The 17,278-nt window shown below is 51.8% G+C and overlaps 1 protein-coding gene across 1 annotated transcript; it reads left to right on the top strand.

Annotated features, from left to right (window-relative positions):
* The first annotated feature begins 88 nt into the window (after positions 1-88).
* On the top strand, positions 89-16,973 carry ATPAF2 (ATP synthase mitochondrial F1 complex assembly factor 2). The gene is made up of 8 exons (XM_019413287.2): positions 89-396; positions 10,313-10,357; positions 10,624-10,769; positions 11,282-11,379; positions 12,751-12,831; positions 14,048-14,160; positions 14,692-14,807; positions 16,615-16,973. The coding sequence occupies exons 1-8, from the start codon at positions 264-266 to the stop codon at positions 16,750-16,752; spliced, it is 870 nt and encodes a 289-aa protein (XP_019268832.2). The 5' UTR covers positions 89-263; the 3' UTR covers positions 16,753-16,973.
* Positions 16,974-17,278: the final 305 nt, after the last annotated feature.

Genomic DNA, 17,278 nt, shown 5'->3' with positions numbered 1-17,278 from the left:
TTCATCCCGAGGCGCGGCGTGGAGGGGGCGGGGCGAGGTGCGTTTGTGATGCTGATTGACTGGGGGTGTGCGCAGGAGGCGCGCCGGAGCGACGGCGCGCCGCTGGTGTCAAGCGGAAGATGGCGGCGTCCAGGGGAGGCTGAGGGCTCTGGGGAGGTGGTGAGCGGTTTCCGTACAGCCCGAGCGTGCGGCTTGGGGATCCCTTCACTCGGCTTCCTGCTCTCAGGTTTCGCGCGGGTCGTCCTCCCAGGCTCTCGGGCGCGATGTGGAGGAGCTGCCTCCGGCTGCGGGACGCGGGGCGCCGCCTCCTGAACCAGCCTCGGGGTGCCCTCACCGCCTCCGTGCGGCCGGGGCCAAACCCCCTGTCCCCTGCCCGGGCCTATGCCCCCCCAACAGGTGAGGGAGGTCAGAGCAGGTTCACTTTTGGCCAGGGATCGAGCCGGGCTAAGGTGGGCTGAGGGGTTCGGCTGTGCAGGGCAGGGTAACCGAGGAAGGGTGCAGGCTCATGAAGTTACGCAGTGCTTTCGGGTCCTGCTACAGATGGGGGTGGGGGGAGGGCGAATAGAAGCGCAGGCAAGGGCAGACCGCTTGAGGGTCATGGGGGGAGGGCGAATACAAGCGCAGGCAAGGGCAGACCGCTTGAGGGTCATTTGGCACGTGCAGCTTTTCTCAGCGCTTATGGTTTTCCTTTCCAGTAAGGAAAGCAGATGGCATTCTTGTTTTCAGACAGGGAAATTTGGGTTCTGGATCAGGACTACACCAAGGTCACAGAGCAGACTCTGAGAAGTTTGTGGAGGGCAAAGATCGGCCTGTTTTCTGTGTCCCGATGGCTGGGCACAGAAGGACCCTGGAACCGGGGCATTCGGTCGGCATTCATCTTCCATCCCGGCCAGTTTCTCTGCAGGTTTCCTGGCCCTCCCTCCCACTGGCCTACCACGATCCCTGCCATTTCTGCTAAGGAGTTGACCCCGATGCCTCCTTCCTCTACTTCTGACTGATAAGGCCTAGAAGAAGGTAGTGGCTTTGTCACTGCTTCTGGGGACAATTTTTAGGGAAAGAGTGGGAGTGAGTGCCTTAAATGAGTGAAGAGTAGTAACACTCTCTTTTCATTCAGTTAGTTTTTCTGTGCTGAGAGCTGGAGGCACGGTGGCCTTCCAGGCAGTCGTGGTCTCCCTCGAATGATGTTCACGGTCAACTGCAGGTTATAATAGTCTGATTAAGCAATAGTGTGTAGTATTTTGTGATAAGGGAAATACAAGGAAGGTGGGAGAACATAAAGAAGCACCTGTTTCCACCTCGGGGGTTTTGAGGCTCTAGAAAGGGTCTTGGATGAAAGGACGTTTCAGCTGAGTCTTGACAGATGAATAGAAGTTCAGTGGAGAGGAGGAGGAAGAGTGTTGGTGGCTAGAACAAGTTCAGAGATGACAGCAGAGTGTGAGGAACCTTGCTGTAATGCTGCCTGCTTTAGAAAATCTAGAACTCTAAGATAGTTTGGCATTGTGGCAGAAGTACAGGTCTGGGGTTTAATGCTGGCTGAACCTGTGAGGTACCGTGTGATATTGGGCACGAGACTGCTTCCTTTGGGCCTCATTTTCCTCTGTGAGTTGAAGGATAGGTTGCCTTCGAGGATCCTTCTGTTAAGTTTCATAATTTTATGCAAATGGAGAGAGTTGGATGCAGCAAGGAGCTGAGCTTTTTTACCTGCCAGGGTCCACGTTGAAAGGCCTGGACGTGGGCCATGAAGAGCCAGTAAAGAGGGAAGGGCATCTGTGATGTTATGAGCTATAAGGAGAAATATACAGTTGGCCATTGAACAACATATGGGTTAGGGGCACCAGCACAACCCCCACCAGCAAAAATTCACATGTAACTTTGATTCCCCCAAAACTGAACTACTAATAACCTACTGTTGACCAGAAACCTTAGGCATAACATGAACAGTAGATGAACGCCCATTTGGTATGTTATACGTATTATATTCAGTATCCTTAAAGTAAGCTGGATTAAAGAATGTTATTAGGAAAATTATAATAGAATCATAAGAGAAAATAACATGTACAGTACTGTACTGTAAAAAAAAAAAATCTAGGTATAAGTGGATCTGCGCGGTTCAAACCCATGTTGTTCAAAGATCAACTGTTTGTATTTGGTTTTCCTGCAGTTCCTGGCACGCATCTCTTAAAACCCTCGTAATTACTAAGCAATAAGAGCTACGGAAGAAGCTTTTGTTACGATATTTGGTCTCTTGTCCTAAAATAGCCTCAGAGATACAAAATCCGGAAGGAGTGTTTTATTCTTAAGGCCCTTTCAACCACACCTGAGGTTATGTTAATGAGGTGGCTTTTGGAAAGCACCTGAGGAGGGTGGGGGGGCTGGTTGCCAGGGGAACCGACCGCAAGATTAGAGTTTCGGTACTCTCAGTTCCACCCCCGGACCTCTGGGGAGGGGAGAAGGGCGGGAGATTGATTTGATCACTAATGGCCTGTGATTTAATTAATCATGCCCATATAATGAAGCCTCCATAAAATCCCTGAACTGTGGGGTTCAGAGAGCCTCTGGGTTGGTGAACACGTAGCGATGCTACGGAAGCCCCATACCCTTTCCCCCATAGCTTGCCCTGTGCATCTCTTTGTGTGGCTGTTCCCGAGTTGTATCCTTTCATAATAAGCTAGTAATCTAGTAAGTAAAATCTTTTTTTTCTGAGTGCTATGAGCTACTCTGGCTAATTGGAGGGATCGTGGGAACCTCTGATTTATAGCCAGTAGGTCAGCAGCATAGGAGACCGACCATCTGGGCTTGCATTTGCCATCTGCAGGGAGCCGGGGAATGCAGTCTTGTGGGACTGAGCCCTTGTGGGATCCGATGCTATCTCCAGGCAGATACCGTCAGAACTGAATTGAATTGTAGGACACCCACTGGTGTCACAGAGTTGATGGGTGGCAAAACCCCCACGCATTTGGAGTACAGGGTGTCTGTGTGAATGTGTAAAGGAAAACGAGAGTTTCCTTTACAATATCCCGGGAAGATAATGACACAAGCAAAGGGACACATTCAGGAGTTCACTTAAGTTGGCACAGGCAGAGGGTTGATTTAGACTCGTGGATGCCACCTGCCACTATGGTGGCCCACGACCCACCGACTCTGCTTCCTTTCTACTGCATACTTTACTAGTTTAGGCTCTTGGAAGTATCTGGCTCGTGGTAGTTAGTCAAACATGAAAGAAAATAGGAATGAAAGAATGAAGCCCGGTGGGAGGGAGGTACCTGAAACCAGGCCAATGAGTGCACTGCAAAGACATTACCGGTTTGAGATTCCGTGAGTCTCTGGGATGGCGGAATAGTAAACCCAGGTGGGTGACTTCTCCACGAAGACTTGGTTGGCAAGCAGATTGAACTTGGCTCCTTGGGAATGCAGTGCCGCTGAAGGGTGTCAGAAGGAGAGGAGGGGTTTGGGAAAGGGTCCCTGGGGTGTTGGAGGAGATTTTGCAGCAAGGAGACCTGTGTGAGGGTGTGGGGTGGTCCAGCTCTATACTGCTTGTCCGCGACCCACCAGCTCTTTATAGAGGGGGAAGGTGTTCTGGAGAGGCTGCTTGTCTTGCTGAGTGCCATGCCCAGCAAAAGTCCAGGCTGGTGTCCTCTGTTTAAATTGTCACCTGGATGGGGCGCCTGGGTGGCTCAGTCGGTTGAGCGTCCGACTTCGGCTCAGGTCGTGATCTCGCGGTCTGTGAGTTCGAGCCCCGCGTCGGGCTCTGTCCTGACAGCTCGGAGCCTGGAGCCTGCTTCGGATTCTGTGTCTCCCTCTCTCTCTCTCTGCCCCTCCCCCGCTCACGCTCTGTGTCTCTCACTCTCTGTCAAAAATAAATAAACATTTAAAAAAAAATTTAAATTGTCACCTGGACAAGTCATTTAGCTTCTCAGAATCTCTACCACCTCAGAGGCATTACTTGCCCTGCCTTTATAGTGCGGCTGTGTTGGGTTGCGGGAGATTCTGTAGACAGAGCCCCCAGCCTGCCACCTGTTTTTGTAAATAAAGTTTTATTGGAACACCGCCATCCTCATTCATTTTCGTATAATCTAAGGCTACTTTCACTGCAGAGCTGACTAATTGCAACAGAGACCATATGGCCCGCCAAGCCTAAAATATTTACTCTGGCTCTTTATGGGAAAAGTTGGCCAACCCCTCCTCAGGATGCTAGAGCAATTGGGAAAAAAACGTGTTTAGTGATTTAGCTCATTTACATTAATTGCTATGGCAGATGTATTTGCCCCGAAGAGTTTTTAAAGTTTATTTATTTGGAGGGAGACAGAGAGAGAGAGAGAGAGAGAGAACCCCAAGCAGGCTCTGTGCTGCCAGTGCAGACCCCGAGGTGGGGCTCAATCCCACGAACCATGAGATCATGCCCTGAGCCGAAATCAAGAGCCAGATGCCCAACTGACTAAGCTACCCAGGCACCCCAACCCTGAAGAAATTTTTTTTTAACAGCTTTATGGAGAGACAATTCACTTACAATTCACTCATTTAAAATGTAGAATGCAGTGGTTTCTAGTACCTTCACAGAGTTGTACAGCCATCACCATGGTTCTCGAACATTTTTATCACCCCCAAAAGAAGCCCTGTGCCCTTTAGCCATCACCTTTTCCTTCCCTCCCTATCCCTCTAGCCCTAGATAACCACTATTCTACTTCCTGTCTCTGTAGATTTCCCTAGTTTGGACATTTCATAAATGGAATGCAGTCTTTTTGGGGGCAGGCTCTTTTTTCATTTAGACTGTTTTCAAGGTTTATTTATCCAAGTTGTAGCATGTATCAGTACTCTCGTGTTTTTCATAGCTGAGTAATATTCAGTTGTATGGCCATATCACATCTTATTTCTCCATCCATCTCCTGATGAACGTCTGGGTTGTTAACATCGTTTGGCTATTCCAAATGCTGCTATAAACATTTGTGTACAAGTTGTGTGTGTGTACAACTTTTTATGTGGGTGTATGTTTTTTTTTTAATTTTTATTTTTTAACGTTTATTTATTTTTGGGACAGAGAGAGAGACAGAGCATGAACGGGGGAGGGGCAGAGAGAGGGGGAGACACAGAATCGGAAGCAGGCTCCAGGCTCCGAGCCATCAGCCCAGAGCCCGACGCGGGGCTCGAACTCACGAACCGCGAGATCGTGACCTGAGCTGAAGTCGGCCGCTTAACCGCCTGAGCCACCCAGGCGCCCCGTGGGTGTATGTTTTCATTTCTCATAGACACATATCTGAAGAGTAGAATTGTTGGTCAACTGGTAACTGACTTTTTGAAGAACTGCTACACTTTCCCAAGGTGGCCGTACCAGCTTACGTTTCCACCAGCCCTGCGTGAAGGTCCCAATTTGGCCACACCCTTGTCAACTTTTGTCATTACCTGTTTTTAATTATAGCCATCCCAGTGGTTACAAAGTGGTTTCTCCCGCTTTTGCTTTGCGTTTTCCTGATGGTGATGAAGTCCAGCATCTTTTCATGTGCTAATCTGTGTACCTTTTCTTTGGTGGAGAGATGTCTATTCAGATCCTTTGACCATTTTTTAGTTGGGTTGTCTTTTTTATTTTCAGGCTGTCAGTTCTGAAATAGATGGTCTGGAGCCGCCCTAGGATTATGGATGGAGTCATGCCCGAAGTCAGAATCTAGCTTTAAGGCTTCAGGCCCACCAGATGGCACTGTTTAAAAAGATAAAGGTGTTGAGACCTTCCAGAGGGCACTTCCTCTGTTCTTGCTGCACTGTGGGAGTTGTAGTTCTGAAGCTTTGAGTCTTTCCAAAGCAAAGGCCTGGCGAAAATTGAGGCTGGTAGAAAGATTGCTCCCTGGTCCATGAAGCCCAGGACAGGAGGAGGAATGTAGGAGAAGGGACACAGAAAACAGCCTGTTTCTTTCTTTCTTTCTTTTTTCAAGTTTATTTATTTTGAGAGAGAGTGTATGTGTGCACGTGCACGTGGGGGAGGAGCAGAGAGAGAGACTCCCAAGCAGGCTCAGTACTGTCAGCATGTAGCCCGACACGGGGCTCGAACCCAGGAACTGTGAGATCATGACCTGAGCTGAAATCAAGAGCCGGGCACTTAACCGACTGAGCCCCCAACAGGCCTGTTTCTTTTTATGGATTGAAATGACCTCATAGGAGAAGGACCTGATGGTCATTAATTTCCAAGTCACTCATCACATGAGCAGGTTTTTAAAGTCGCTCGCTGCTTCTCTGTGTATATAGCCTATTTTCTTGGGGCTAGCTTTTAAAATTCAATACTTGTTCACATACCTGTCTTCATATCTACATAGTCCACGTGTAAAAGGCACCGACCGTGTTTTTGCCACTGAAACAGATGTTCTGTAAAGAGAGCGATTCATACTGAGAACAGACCCAAGTTCTGTGTGCTCCTACAAGGCTTAGGTGTTAATTTCATCTTTAAAGATGAGGTCCCTGTTGCTGACAGCTAGTCCTGTGTTCACTGAGAATATGGGTGCTTCAGAGGTCCCTGGTCTCACGATTTATTTTACGTGACCCAAGACCTTTGAGGGTTCAGGTGAAGAACCTCCATCTTTTGACATTGTTGGGGGGCATGGATTCCGCCAAATTAGTTTTCCAGATCCTGGCTTTGTTTTCCTATGTGAACCTCTAACTTGGCTCCCTCTGCCTCCGTACTGTGACCTACCCAGCCCCCTCCCCCAGATCCGGCCCTCACCACCCTCTCTGGGCATCTCGAACCATCCTCTGTAGGATAGCTACGTTCTTGTCCTTCTGACCATCTTGTTAGTTCTCCAAACTCTCATGCTCTCATGAGGCCAAAGACCTTCCTGTAAGCAGTTTCTTCTGCTGGAAATTCCTTCCACACACACCCCCACCCCCCCCCCCCCCCCCCCCCCGAGAAAAGAATCCATCAGTGCAAACTGGCCAACTCCTGCCTCTCCATCAGGTCTCAGATGAAATCTGACTGCCTGGAGGTCTTCCTTTAGCCCGCGATGAGATGAGATTAGGCTCTCCTGGTGTGTGTGCGTGTGTTTGTGTGTGTTTCCAGTGTTCCTTGTACTTGGGCCTTCAAAATCACTTTACTGTTTGGCTGGATTCGCGTTCAGCTGCCCAGCAGACAGGAAGTGCCTTGAGAGCAGGGGTGAGCTTTGATTCTGACCCCCAGGTCTTATTCCCCTTCCTGGAACAGGGTCGGTACTCACTGGAAGTTTGTTCTAAGCCTGAAGTTTGCCCCTCCACGTGTCCACTGCGTTCAGGTGAGCACGTGTTTAAAACACGCCGCACGTGGGCCTGCCCTGTCCTGAAGCCCGGCAGACTTTGTGCCCCTTTCGCCCAGGGCTGTCGTCTCTTTCTGCATGGCTTACTGCTGTTTTGAGCGATTTGGGTTAACCCAACCTTGCCCTTCTAGCCTTCCCACCCCCTTCCAGTTTTCTGAATCAGATACAGAGGGGGACCTGGCCAGGACAGAGGAACCAAAGCCTGACCAGCAAAGCAGAGAAAAAAAGACTTCCCTCGTGGGAAACCTCACTGCCCTGCCAGCTTTGGAAGGTTCAGCCTGTGCTGTCAGTTTCTGCCCCAAGTCCAGGTCTCTCGGGCCCACTTCCCGGGGCTGTGTCGCGCTGTGTGCTAGAATGCTCTCTGGTGGCGCTTCCTGCCGATGGGGGCAGATCCTTCCCCCACTGGTGATGAGTCAGCTTTCAGATCTCTTCCCACTTCCTGTCTGGCCTGGCTTTAGACTTGTTGCCCAGCTCAGGCATTGGAGAACATACTGGATGTGGTCCGGGTGCCTCCAGACCTATGCAAGGAGGCCTCCAGGTTCGTGTTTCATCTGCTACCCGAACGTGACACGTGAAATAGGGGCATTTGAAAGCACCATGATGGCGCAGACTTTCTTTCTTGGAGTCAAATGTGTGAGAGAATCACTTATCGTTTCAGGGAAAGGTGGTAACTCGGGCCATAATAATGCAGGAGCATCTCGGTGGCCAGACCCTGCCTGCCACTTTATTTATTTTTTAAGTGTTCAGACTCCATAAAGACAGGGATTTTTGTCATTTTTATTCATGGTTTTATCCCACGTACCTAGAATAGTGCCTGGCACCTGGTAGGCATACGGTTTTTGGAAGTGGGAAACCCGTTGGGCTTTAGTAAAAGCGTGACTGTGGACATGCAGTTTGGACAGGAAGCATCAATGATAGAACACGAAATTTGGGAAAAACTGATGGGTCGTGGGAAACCTGAAAATACCACGTTTGGAGGAAGACCGGATACTCTGCCTCCGTTTTACCTCCCCACCCCACCCCACCCCCACCCCCGCCATGCACAAACGAAGCTCTCCTGATTTTCATAGTCTGTTTGAATTAATTCTTTTTAATGTGTATTTATTTATTTTTTTTTTTTTAATTTTTTTTTTTTTTTTTTTTTTTTTACATTTTATTTATTTTTGAGACAGAGAGAGAGACAGAGCATGAATGGGGGAGGGGCAGAGAGAGGGAGACACAGAATCGGAAGCAGGCTCCAGGCTCCGAGCCATCAGCCCAGAGCCCGACGCGGGGCTCGAACTCACGGACCGCGAGATCGTGACCTGAGCTGAAGTCGGCCGCTTAACCGACTGAGCCACCCAGGCGCCCCAAATGTGTATTTATTTTTGAGAGAGAGAGAGACAGAGTGTGAACCGCGGAGGGGCAGAGGGAGAGGCAGACACAGAATCCGAAGAAGGCTCCAGGCTCTGAGCTGACAGCACAGAGCCTGACACGGGGCTTGAACTCACGAACTGCGAGATCACGACCTGAGCCAAAGTCAGATGCTTAACTGACTGAGCCACCCAGGCACCCCTGAATTCATTTTAATTTATGTTTGGTTCGCTTTTTTTTTTTTTTTAAGCACTAAAAGAAGTTAAAAAGCATTAAAACTAATGAGTTCCCTCCTCCGCATGCTGCATTGTTATTTCCAACAAGTAACTTCACTAATGGACTCTGAAGGCTTTTAGCACCCAGTAAATATGGAACAGCAGGAACGAATGAAAGAGTCAAGGTTTTGTGCTAACAAAGGTTAAGACTGGGTTACGGTTTTTAGCTCCCAAAATGTGACCTACTTGTTCCTTATTAGCTGAAGGAATCTGCATAATTCCTCTGAGGCCCTCTTGGTTTTTAAGCCCTCCAAGTAGAAGAGGGGGGATTTGTTTACATTTTCATACAAGATTTTATTCAAGTTATTTTCACGTATCATAGGACACATATTCCTCCCCCCCCCCACCCCACCCCACCCCACCCCACTTTTTTAAAGTTTATTTTGAGCGAGACGGCACATGAGAGGGGAAGGGGCAGAGAATCCAGAGCAGGCTCTGTGCTGTCAGCGCAGAACCCAATATGGGCCTTGAACTCATGAAACTGTGAGATCACGGCCTGGGCCAAAATCAAGAGTCAGATGCTTAACCGACCGAGCTACCCAGGCACTCCTGTTTCCCCCATTCTTAAAGGAAATGCTTGGAGGGGCACCTGGGTGGCTCAGTCAGTTAAGCATCCGACTTCAGTTCAGGTCATGATCTCGCGGTTCATGGGCTCGAGCCCCACATCAGGCTCTGTGCTGACAACTCGGATCCTGTGTCTCCCTCTCTCTCTACCCCTCCCCTGCTCATACTCTGTCTCTCTCTCTCTCAAAAATGAATAAACATTAAAAAAAATTAAGTAAAAAAAAAAAAAAAAAGGAATTGCCTGGAGTTCTTGTTGAATACACAGGCAAGCTGGTTAATTAGGTTAATTAATTGGATAGAGAGGATGAGAAATGCTCCTGGGATCTCCCCTTACCACACACGTGCACACGTACGTCCACACTGGCTTTCCTCTCTTGCCTACTTAGAGGCATCAGACCCTTGCCCAAAATGGATCTCGGGCTTTACCACATTCAGATACGATCTTTGGATGGGAGCACGTTGTTCTGGAATTGGGGCAGTGCTGGTGGGGGTGGTGTCGGGGGAGGAGCATGCTTAGACGTTAAAGCACAAAGTGCTGGAAAAATCTGTCACGTCAGACAGTCTGCAGCTTTGCAATGCTTCGTGATCAGACTATTCCTGGGCTCGGGGGCTGGGGGGGGCATGACCAGTATGTCCTGTTCCTCCCTCATCCCTGGAGAGTGCATGCCCTCCTCCTTCCAACTTTAATCAGAAGCTGTTGATTATGCCGCGTAGAGTAGGGCAGACCTTGAATAGTGATATGAAAATCAAGCCAATCAATCAGCATTAGCAGTAATGACACTAGCTGGTCTTGTCACTTCCTGAGCCGTCTCGACGTTATTTTAAACTGCGTTTTTGAAAAATCTTTTTTTACAGAAAGGAAGAGGTTTTATCAGAATGTCAGCATCACACAGGGTGAAGGTGAGTGTCTGAAGTTTTGACTGCCTCTCTTTCTTTCTTTTTTTTTTTTTCTTTTTTTTTCTGTGAATGGGTAGAAACATTTTTCATCTCTAGCCGGTTTCAGCAGTGAGATTACCCTTCGCGCTTTTGTTGGATAGGTTTCTGTAAGCCCTCCGTGAAGGGACTCAGAGTTGTCTTTGTCTGCACCAATTCAAGTAGCTAAATATAGGAATGGTCACTCGATTCCCCTTAACAATCCCTGAGAGGTTTTCATTTGATCTTTCAAGGTGGCTTTGAGATAAACCTGGACCACAGGAAGCTGAAAACTCCCCAAGCCAAGCTCTTTACCGTCCCCAGCGAGGCCCTGGCCATCGCAGTGGCCACTGAATGGGACTCCCAGCAGGACACCATCAAGTTCTACACCATGCACCTGGTAACAAGTTCACGAACGTATACCCCGACTGCTGGCTTCCTAGGGTACCTGGCAAAAATTGAGAGTCTTTTCCAAATTCAGATGAGGCCCTCAGGGGTGGACTCCAGCCACACTCGCCTCCTTGAGCGTGCTGACCCTTCCCCTGCTGGTCTGGCCCGCTGCAGTCCCCCTGCTCAGAACAAGGATGTCATAAGGATTCAATTACATAGAGCAGAGCCTGGTAGTGGAGAGCACGAGACCCGGGCAGCTTCATTACTCCCGGGGCTGCTGTGAGAATCCCACGGGCCCACGGGCTGTCACACACAGCGTGTGGCACAGAGCTCTCGGTAGATGTGCTACAGCTGGAGTTGTGGGGACACATGGGGCCGGGGGCTTCGCTTTGGCTCCAGCACTTCCTGGGCAGTGCCGTCTGGTTCTCCGTGTTGCTGTGGTTGGAGGCAGTGTCCCCTGGGACACAGTGCTTTTTGCCTGGGCCCAGTGGTGGTGACGGGGCTTTTTGCCTCCTGATTCAGACCACATTGTGCAACACGTCTCTAGACAACCCTACCCAGCGAAACAAGGACCAGCTGATCCAGGCGGCTGTGAAGTTTCTGGACACCGACACCATCTGGTAATTGACATTTAGATGGGCATTCCCCTTGGACTGAGTGGGTCCCTTGGGCTGTTTGCCTCATTTGCCCAGACAGTTATCAGCGGAAGACGCAGACCCTTTTCCTTTATCTCAGAGGGCAGGGAGGCGGTCTGCTTGACATCACCACTTAGCCGCCCGCCCTGCGCGTCCCTGGGAGGGAGGGCTCCTCGGGGTACACCAGTGTCAGAGCCCCGGGCGTTCCTTTCTGCAGCCTGGCAGCTGTCCTTTTGTCCGGGCCGGGGTAGGGTAGCATATGTAGCTCTCACGGGCTCCAGGACCAAGGGGGTCACTGGCCAACTCCCGGTGGGGCGTTCGATGCTGGACCTGTGGCCACCGGCACACTCTCACGTAGGCATGGTTGTTCTCACTCGTCAGCTTGGACCCGGAGACGGTCACTCGTTCTCAGGAGCTGGCTGCTTCCACTTCTGAATCCTCCCTCCCGTGCCAGGGTTCTTCAGCTAACTGGGCGGTGGTGTTGGAGGCAAGCTGGGGAAGGACAGAAGTGCTTGAGCGGCACGTGTCGGCCAGCCCAAATGCTCTAGAATCCTGAGCTGTCCCACAGCCTGATCATCGCAGCGGCCCATTTTCCTGCGCACTCACGGTGTCTCTTCTCCCTTCTGCTCACGCCGCACGGTGGCCTTCCGGGGTGTCCCCTCGTCTTCCCGCCCCGTGAGGCCTTGCCGTGCAGCTCCCCTCAGCCGACTCCCATTTCTGGGTCTCTTTGTCACAATAAGTGGCACCACGTGGCGTCAGGCATCCGAGCCAGCAGCTGCATGTGTAGCCAGGAGCGTGTGGGCTCACGAGGTGCCCACGGGCAATTTGTGGCCAGGGGCACGGTCTCTCGGAAGGGTTAGGGTAGGTAGGGACGCAGTGACTGAGCTTCTGGCACAGCATCCCAGGATCCTGATCATCCTAGGATCAGCATCCTGTGGATCTGGGGGTGCGGTGTTAGTGTTCAGAATGGCATTGACCGCGTTGCAAGCCTCGGCCTGTCAGATGACCGGGGACATTTAGGACAGTGGTTCTCAAACCCAAGGTTACATTAGAATCCCCTAGAGGGCTTGTTAAAACACAGATTGCTGGTCTCCACCCCTCAAGCTTCTGCTTTCCATAGATGGGGGGTGGGGCCAGAGAACTGGCATTTCTATCGGGTTCTGAGGTGATGCTCTGCTGCTGGCCCCAAGGCTACACTTTGAGAACTACTGCTTTCGGGAAGGACTGGTAGGGCTGGGCGGGGGGAATTGAGTGGAGAGGTTTTTTGCGGTGGCCTTTTGTGTTTTTCCATCGTCTGTCACTGAGTGAGAGAATTGTACTTTTTTAGTAACGAAGGCGATTTTTGCAATGAATTAGCTACAGGGTGGATGAGCCAGCGACATTAGTGGAACTTCAAAGGAACGAGTGGGACCCGATCATCGAATGGGCCGAAGAAAGGTAAGAGGCGCGGCCCCACAGTGTTGGGCAGGCTGGTGCGGTCAGGGGGCACGCCGGACCACCAAAGCCCTTGGCTAATTGACCTGTGGAATTCAGCACCTCTCGCACGTTTAGGGACGGGACTGGGCACCTTGGGAAAAAGTGCTCCTCAAGTCAGTATCAGCCACCACGCACCAAGCACCTGCCGTCCGTTCGTGCGGTGCTGGACGTAGGGATGGAGCCCCAGCTCTGCCACGGTTGGCTGCGTGACCCCGCGGCTAGTGCCGTGAGCTCTCTGAGCTTCCTTGTCTGTGAGTGGTCCTCATAATCCCCACCTCTTAGTGTATTGTGAGGAGCAAACAAAGTGATGCCCAGTATCCCGCTTGGTACCCGGTAAATACTCAGGTCTGGGCAGTAACCGTCTTTATCATGGCCACGAGTGCTGTACCATTAAAACTAAATCCGAAAACGGCGTATGTGATACGTACGCACGTGAGGACGAGTCTGGTAACGTTTATCCTGTGAATGTAAGGCTTCTAGGAATTGACGATACCCAGCATGGTTCCTTAGCAGAAAGGTCCTTTTGTGCAAAGTTGAACAGACTGTTGATGGGGTGGCAACATGAATTCAATTTCATTTCATTTCATTCCGGGGGATTTTGGAAGGGCTCCTACCACGGTACTGCTCTGACCGTAGTATTTTGTAAGCGTACACAGAGTTGTTTTTGGCAAACCATTTTTCACCAAAGTGATGTCGGGCAGTCTCATTTGTACACGTTTCCTGAATGCCCACAGTGTGCCGGGTATCCTTGGGTTTTATAGTAAAAGGCACGGCCACTGCACTAAAGGATCCCATAAAACGTAACCACTACAGCATTGTGTAAGAGCTCTGAAGGCACGGTGTCACTGCAGAGTTTAATGAAATATAACGACAGCGTAGGTGCCTGGAGATCTTTGCTCTGGTACAAAATTATCCGCTTTCTGTGGCACTTGAGATTCTCATCCTTAATGGTTTACAAAACAACCTGGCCATTCACGGTGTTGCTGTTAGAAATTTCAGCAAGAATATTTCTAAACCAACAGGAAAAATGAGTTACATATGAAAGAAAATGACAAAAATTGCCTTTACTCCATTATGTTTCTCCTGTGCCTTATATAGTTATGACCGTTCTTGAAAATGTGTCATTGTTGAAGCCAGCTTCAACGCAATAGGACACGGCGAAGCGTTTTCCTTTCAGATACGACGTGGAGATCGGCTCCTCCACCAGCATAATGGGGCCCAGCATCCCAGCCAGGACTCGGGAAGTGCTCACCAGCCACCTGGCCTCTTACAACATGTGGGCCCTACAAGGTATTTGAGGCGCTTCCTACGGGCCTGGGAGGGCGGCCTGATGGGCATAGGCATCCGAAGCCCAGAGTGTCACAGGGGCACTCTAGGGGGCGGCCCCGATGCTAACCCTTCTACTCAGTCCAAGGGGGACAGCAGGCTCCCCACCCTCCCAGGAGAAGGTTGGCTTTCTCCTCTTCAGGCATCTCAACTTCGGATCTCATTGGCCTGGCTCCAGTCACGTGGCCATCCGCAAACCAGTCACTGGGCAGAGGGTGGAGCTCTCTTGACAGCGTAGGTTCAGGTCCCGTGCCCACCCTGGGCAGGAGCGGAAGTGGGATCACACCCCCGAGGGAAACCAGAGGGCTGTCTGAGAAGAGCGGGGAAAGAATACAGAGCCGACCGCAAAGCGCATGTCCCCTGTGACCTTTCTCCCCCAGGTCGCGCTTTTGTACCTCTCTAGGGCTGCAGGGACTCACAAAGTGTAGGTCCAGTGACTGCCCTGTTTTGGGGTGGGGTGGGCCCTGGATCCTGACCTGGCTTGTATCCCCACAGGGATTGAGTTTGTGGTGACCCAGCTCAAGTCCATGGTGTTGACCTTGGGCCTGATTGACCGGCGCCTGACAGTGGAGCAGGCCGTGCTGCTGTCACGCCTGGAGGAGGAGTACCAGGTGAGGCAGCCAGCGGCCCGAGGTGGGGTACCTCAGGGGCTTACCTCTCCTCTCCCTGACTCAGATTAACTGGGGGTGGGAGCTAGCCCATCTAAAATGTTCTTATGTCGATTTGGCCTTCGGCTACTTTCATGTACGTCCAGAAATCAAAACTAAGGGCCGATGAAAGTATTGTCAAGAAATAATAACACAAAATAAGGGCAGGGAGGGCTCCCACTGTGTTCTAACACTATGCTTAGCTCTCCCCTCACGCCTCACCTCTTCTGAACAACCTGGCCAGGTGGGGGCTGCCGTTATCCCTTTTTTACACAGGAGGAAACGGAGGCATGGGTCCCACCCCCGGAAAATGCTGGAGCCAGGGTTTGGAGCCAGGTCTGGGTGACTCCAGGCCTTCCCCACTATCTACAGATAGAGGTTCACAGGCAGATCAAGGTCGTCTGCCTGGGCCCCGAAGAACGGGCCCCGCGAACAGGACTAGGAGCCACGTTCGTGCTCACACAGAGGCTAAGCTGAGCCTTGGCGCCCTGACTCACACGGTGGGTCATCTGGCTGGCAGAGCAAACACGGGTGGCTGCTGTTTGTACATAAGTTTTCATTTAGTGGGTTTGAAATTAATATGGTTTCGCTACACTGTCATTTGCATTTTTTAACTCTGAGAATTATGGCATTCTCTGCAGTCTTTTTACTGCTTTCTTTCCAACCTCAGAAGGTTAATTGCTATTACAAATCGGCTCCTAGCATGATGAAAACCCTTTTGTAATGACATTATTTCCCAAGCCCGTCTAGTCATCTGCTCAGAAAAATGCCAGGGGTAAAAACTGTTTCTCTGTCGCAAAAGAGGCCAGCTAGAAACAATTAAACAGGCAGGGAGTGATGTGTGGGGGTGTGAGGGCTTTGGGAGGTGGGGGGGGGGGGGCGCCAGGAAACCTGCCCTCTGTTCTGGGCTCTGCATTTGATGGTGGCACCCGAGCCAGGCCATCAGTCTCTGAACTAGGTTCGATCTGCCACAAGTCAGGGGGTTACCTGGGTTACGTATGGAGGCCTCTCCAAAGGTGTAAAGTCTTCAGACGACAGATCACAGTTGTCCACGTTGACCGGGCTGCCCAAAGATCCCAGTAGCTCGTGTGGCGTGACAGATCCCGAGTCCCTGGATGGGCTGGGGCAGCTGGGCCTGTGGCCAGGGAGGAGCCAGCAGGGCCTGGCTGGAGTCCCGCTGACATCTGGATGGCCACACTGCGTGTCTCGGCTTCTCCCCTGCAGTTGTTAGAGCCCTGGAGACAATCCGCAAGTCGGCTCCAGCGTGCAGAGCACAGGTTTCTTCAGCACCCCCGGGGAGTCGGAACTGAAGCGACCATGTGGCCTTGGTTGATTTATTTATCCCACCCACACTGGGGGGGGGAGGGGTAAGGCGGGGGGGGGCACTTGCAGCCCAGCCCAGCGAGGCAGCTTGCAGAGGATGACATTTTCCAGGCTGCCTCCCACCAGCCTCCTTGTGGGAGGAGGATGGCATTCGGGTTGGGCCCCCTTGGGGGGAGATGCACGTGGCATTTGTGGCAGTGGGTGCCTCTGGGCCCTGGACCTGGACGGCACCCCTCCCAAACTGTCCGCACCCCGTCAGCACGGCTGCCTGCTCTGCCCACCTGCGTGTCCTCACCTGCCGCCTCCCCCGTGGGGGTCTCGCGTTTTGGCAAGATGGGGGCCCAGTCCGGTCCCCCCACCCCAGCTATTGGGGTGGAATGTGGCTCTGGCCGGTCGGCAGGCGGACCCTTGGCCGGTCACCCAGCGGCATGTCACGTCCTCCCCTCAGATCCAGAAGTGGGGCAACATCGAGTGGGCCCACGGCTACGAGCTCCGGGAGCTGCGGGCGCGCACGGCCGCCGGCACCCTCTTCGTCCACCTCTGTTCCGAGAGCGCCACGGTGAAACACAAGCTCCTGCGGCAGTGAGGCGGGGCGGGCAGCCCCAGCGGGACAGAGGCTGCACGCACGGCCACAGACGCCCCAGCTCGGCGCTGCCCCGAGATGCCCCCAGGACCCGGAGCAGCTGTCGAGGTCAGCTCCAGTCCAAGCTGGGTGCCCCCGCCCCGGCCGGCAGCCAGCGAGCCGGCCAAGCAAACCAGTGACTTCCTCCCAACCTGATTTTATTAAATATTTCTCTGCCCTGGAAATGTGGAGGCCTGTTTTCCTTTGCACCTCCACTTTTCTCCGTCCCTCTTGTCGTGTCTGGGTTTCACCAAGGTCAGACAGCTTCCCTCCCACGGCACGTTTTGGTATTTGCCGCCCGTGGCCGGGAGCCTCACGCAATTGGGGAAATCACGTCAACACACAACTCTGTGCAGCCCTCGGCCTGAAGACTCCCCCCCCCCCCCCACCCCCGGTTTTTAATCAAACCGTCTTTTGAAACTGAGTCCTTTTTGTTCTAAGCTGGTTATTTCTGTTCCTGGGATTTTAGAAGAAATAATTTACTCTCGAA

The sequence above is a fragment of the Panthera pardus genome, unplaced genomic scaffold (genome assembly GCF_024362965.1).
Source record: "Panthera pardus isolate Hobbes unplaced genomic scaffold, ASM2436296v1 HiC_scaffold_3, whole genome shotgun sequence".
NCBI lineage: Eukaryota > Metazoa > Chordata > Mammalia > Carnivora > Felidae > Panthera > Panthera pardus.
Note: the sequence above shows the minus strand (reverse complement) of the source record. Positions and strands in the feature narration are given on the sequence as shown.

What these genes read in the sequence shown, in the direction of transcription:
- ATPAF2 (XM_019413287.2), top strand. Translation starts at nt 264, where the DNA reads ATGTGGAGGAGCTGCCTCCGGCTGCGGGACGCGGGGCGCCGCCTCCTG. An exon ending in ATCGAATGGGCCGAAGAAAG is followed by an intron (nt 12,832 to 14,047) that starts GTAAGAGGCGCG and finishes TTTTCCTTTCAG; the next exon opens with ATACGACGTGGAGATCGGCT. An exon ending in GCCTGGAGGAGGAGTACCAG is followed by an intron (nt 14,808 to 16,614) that starts GTGAGGCAGCCA and finishes TCCTCCCCTCAG; the next exon opens with ATCCAGAAGTGGGGCAACAT.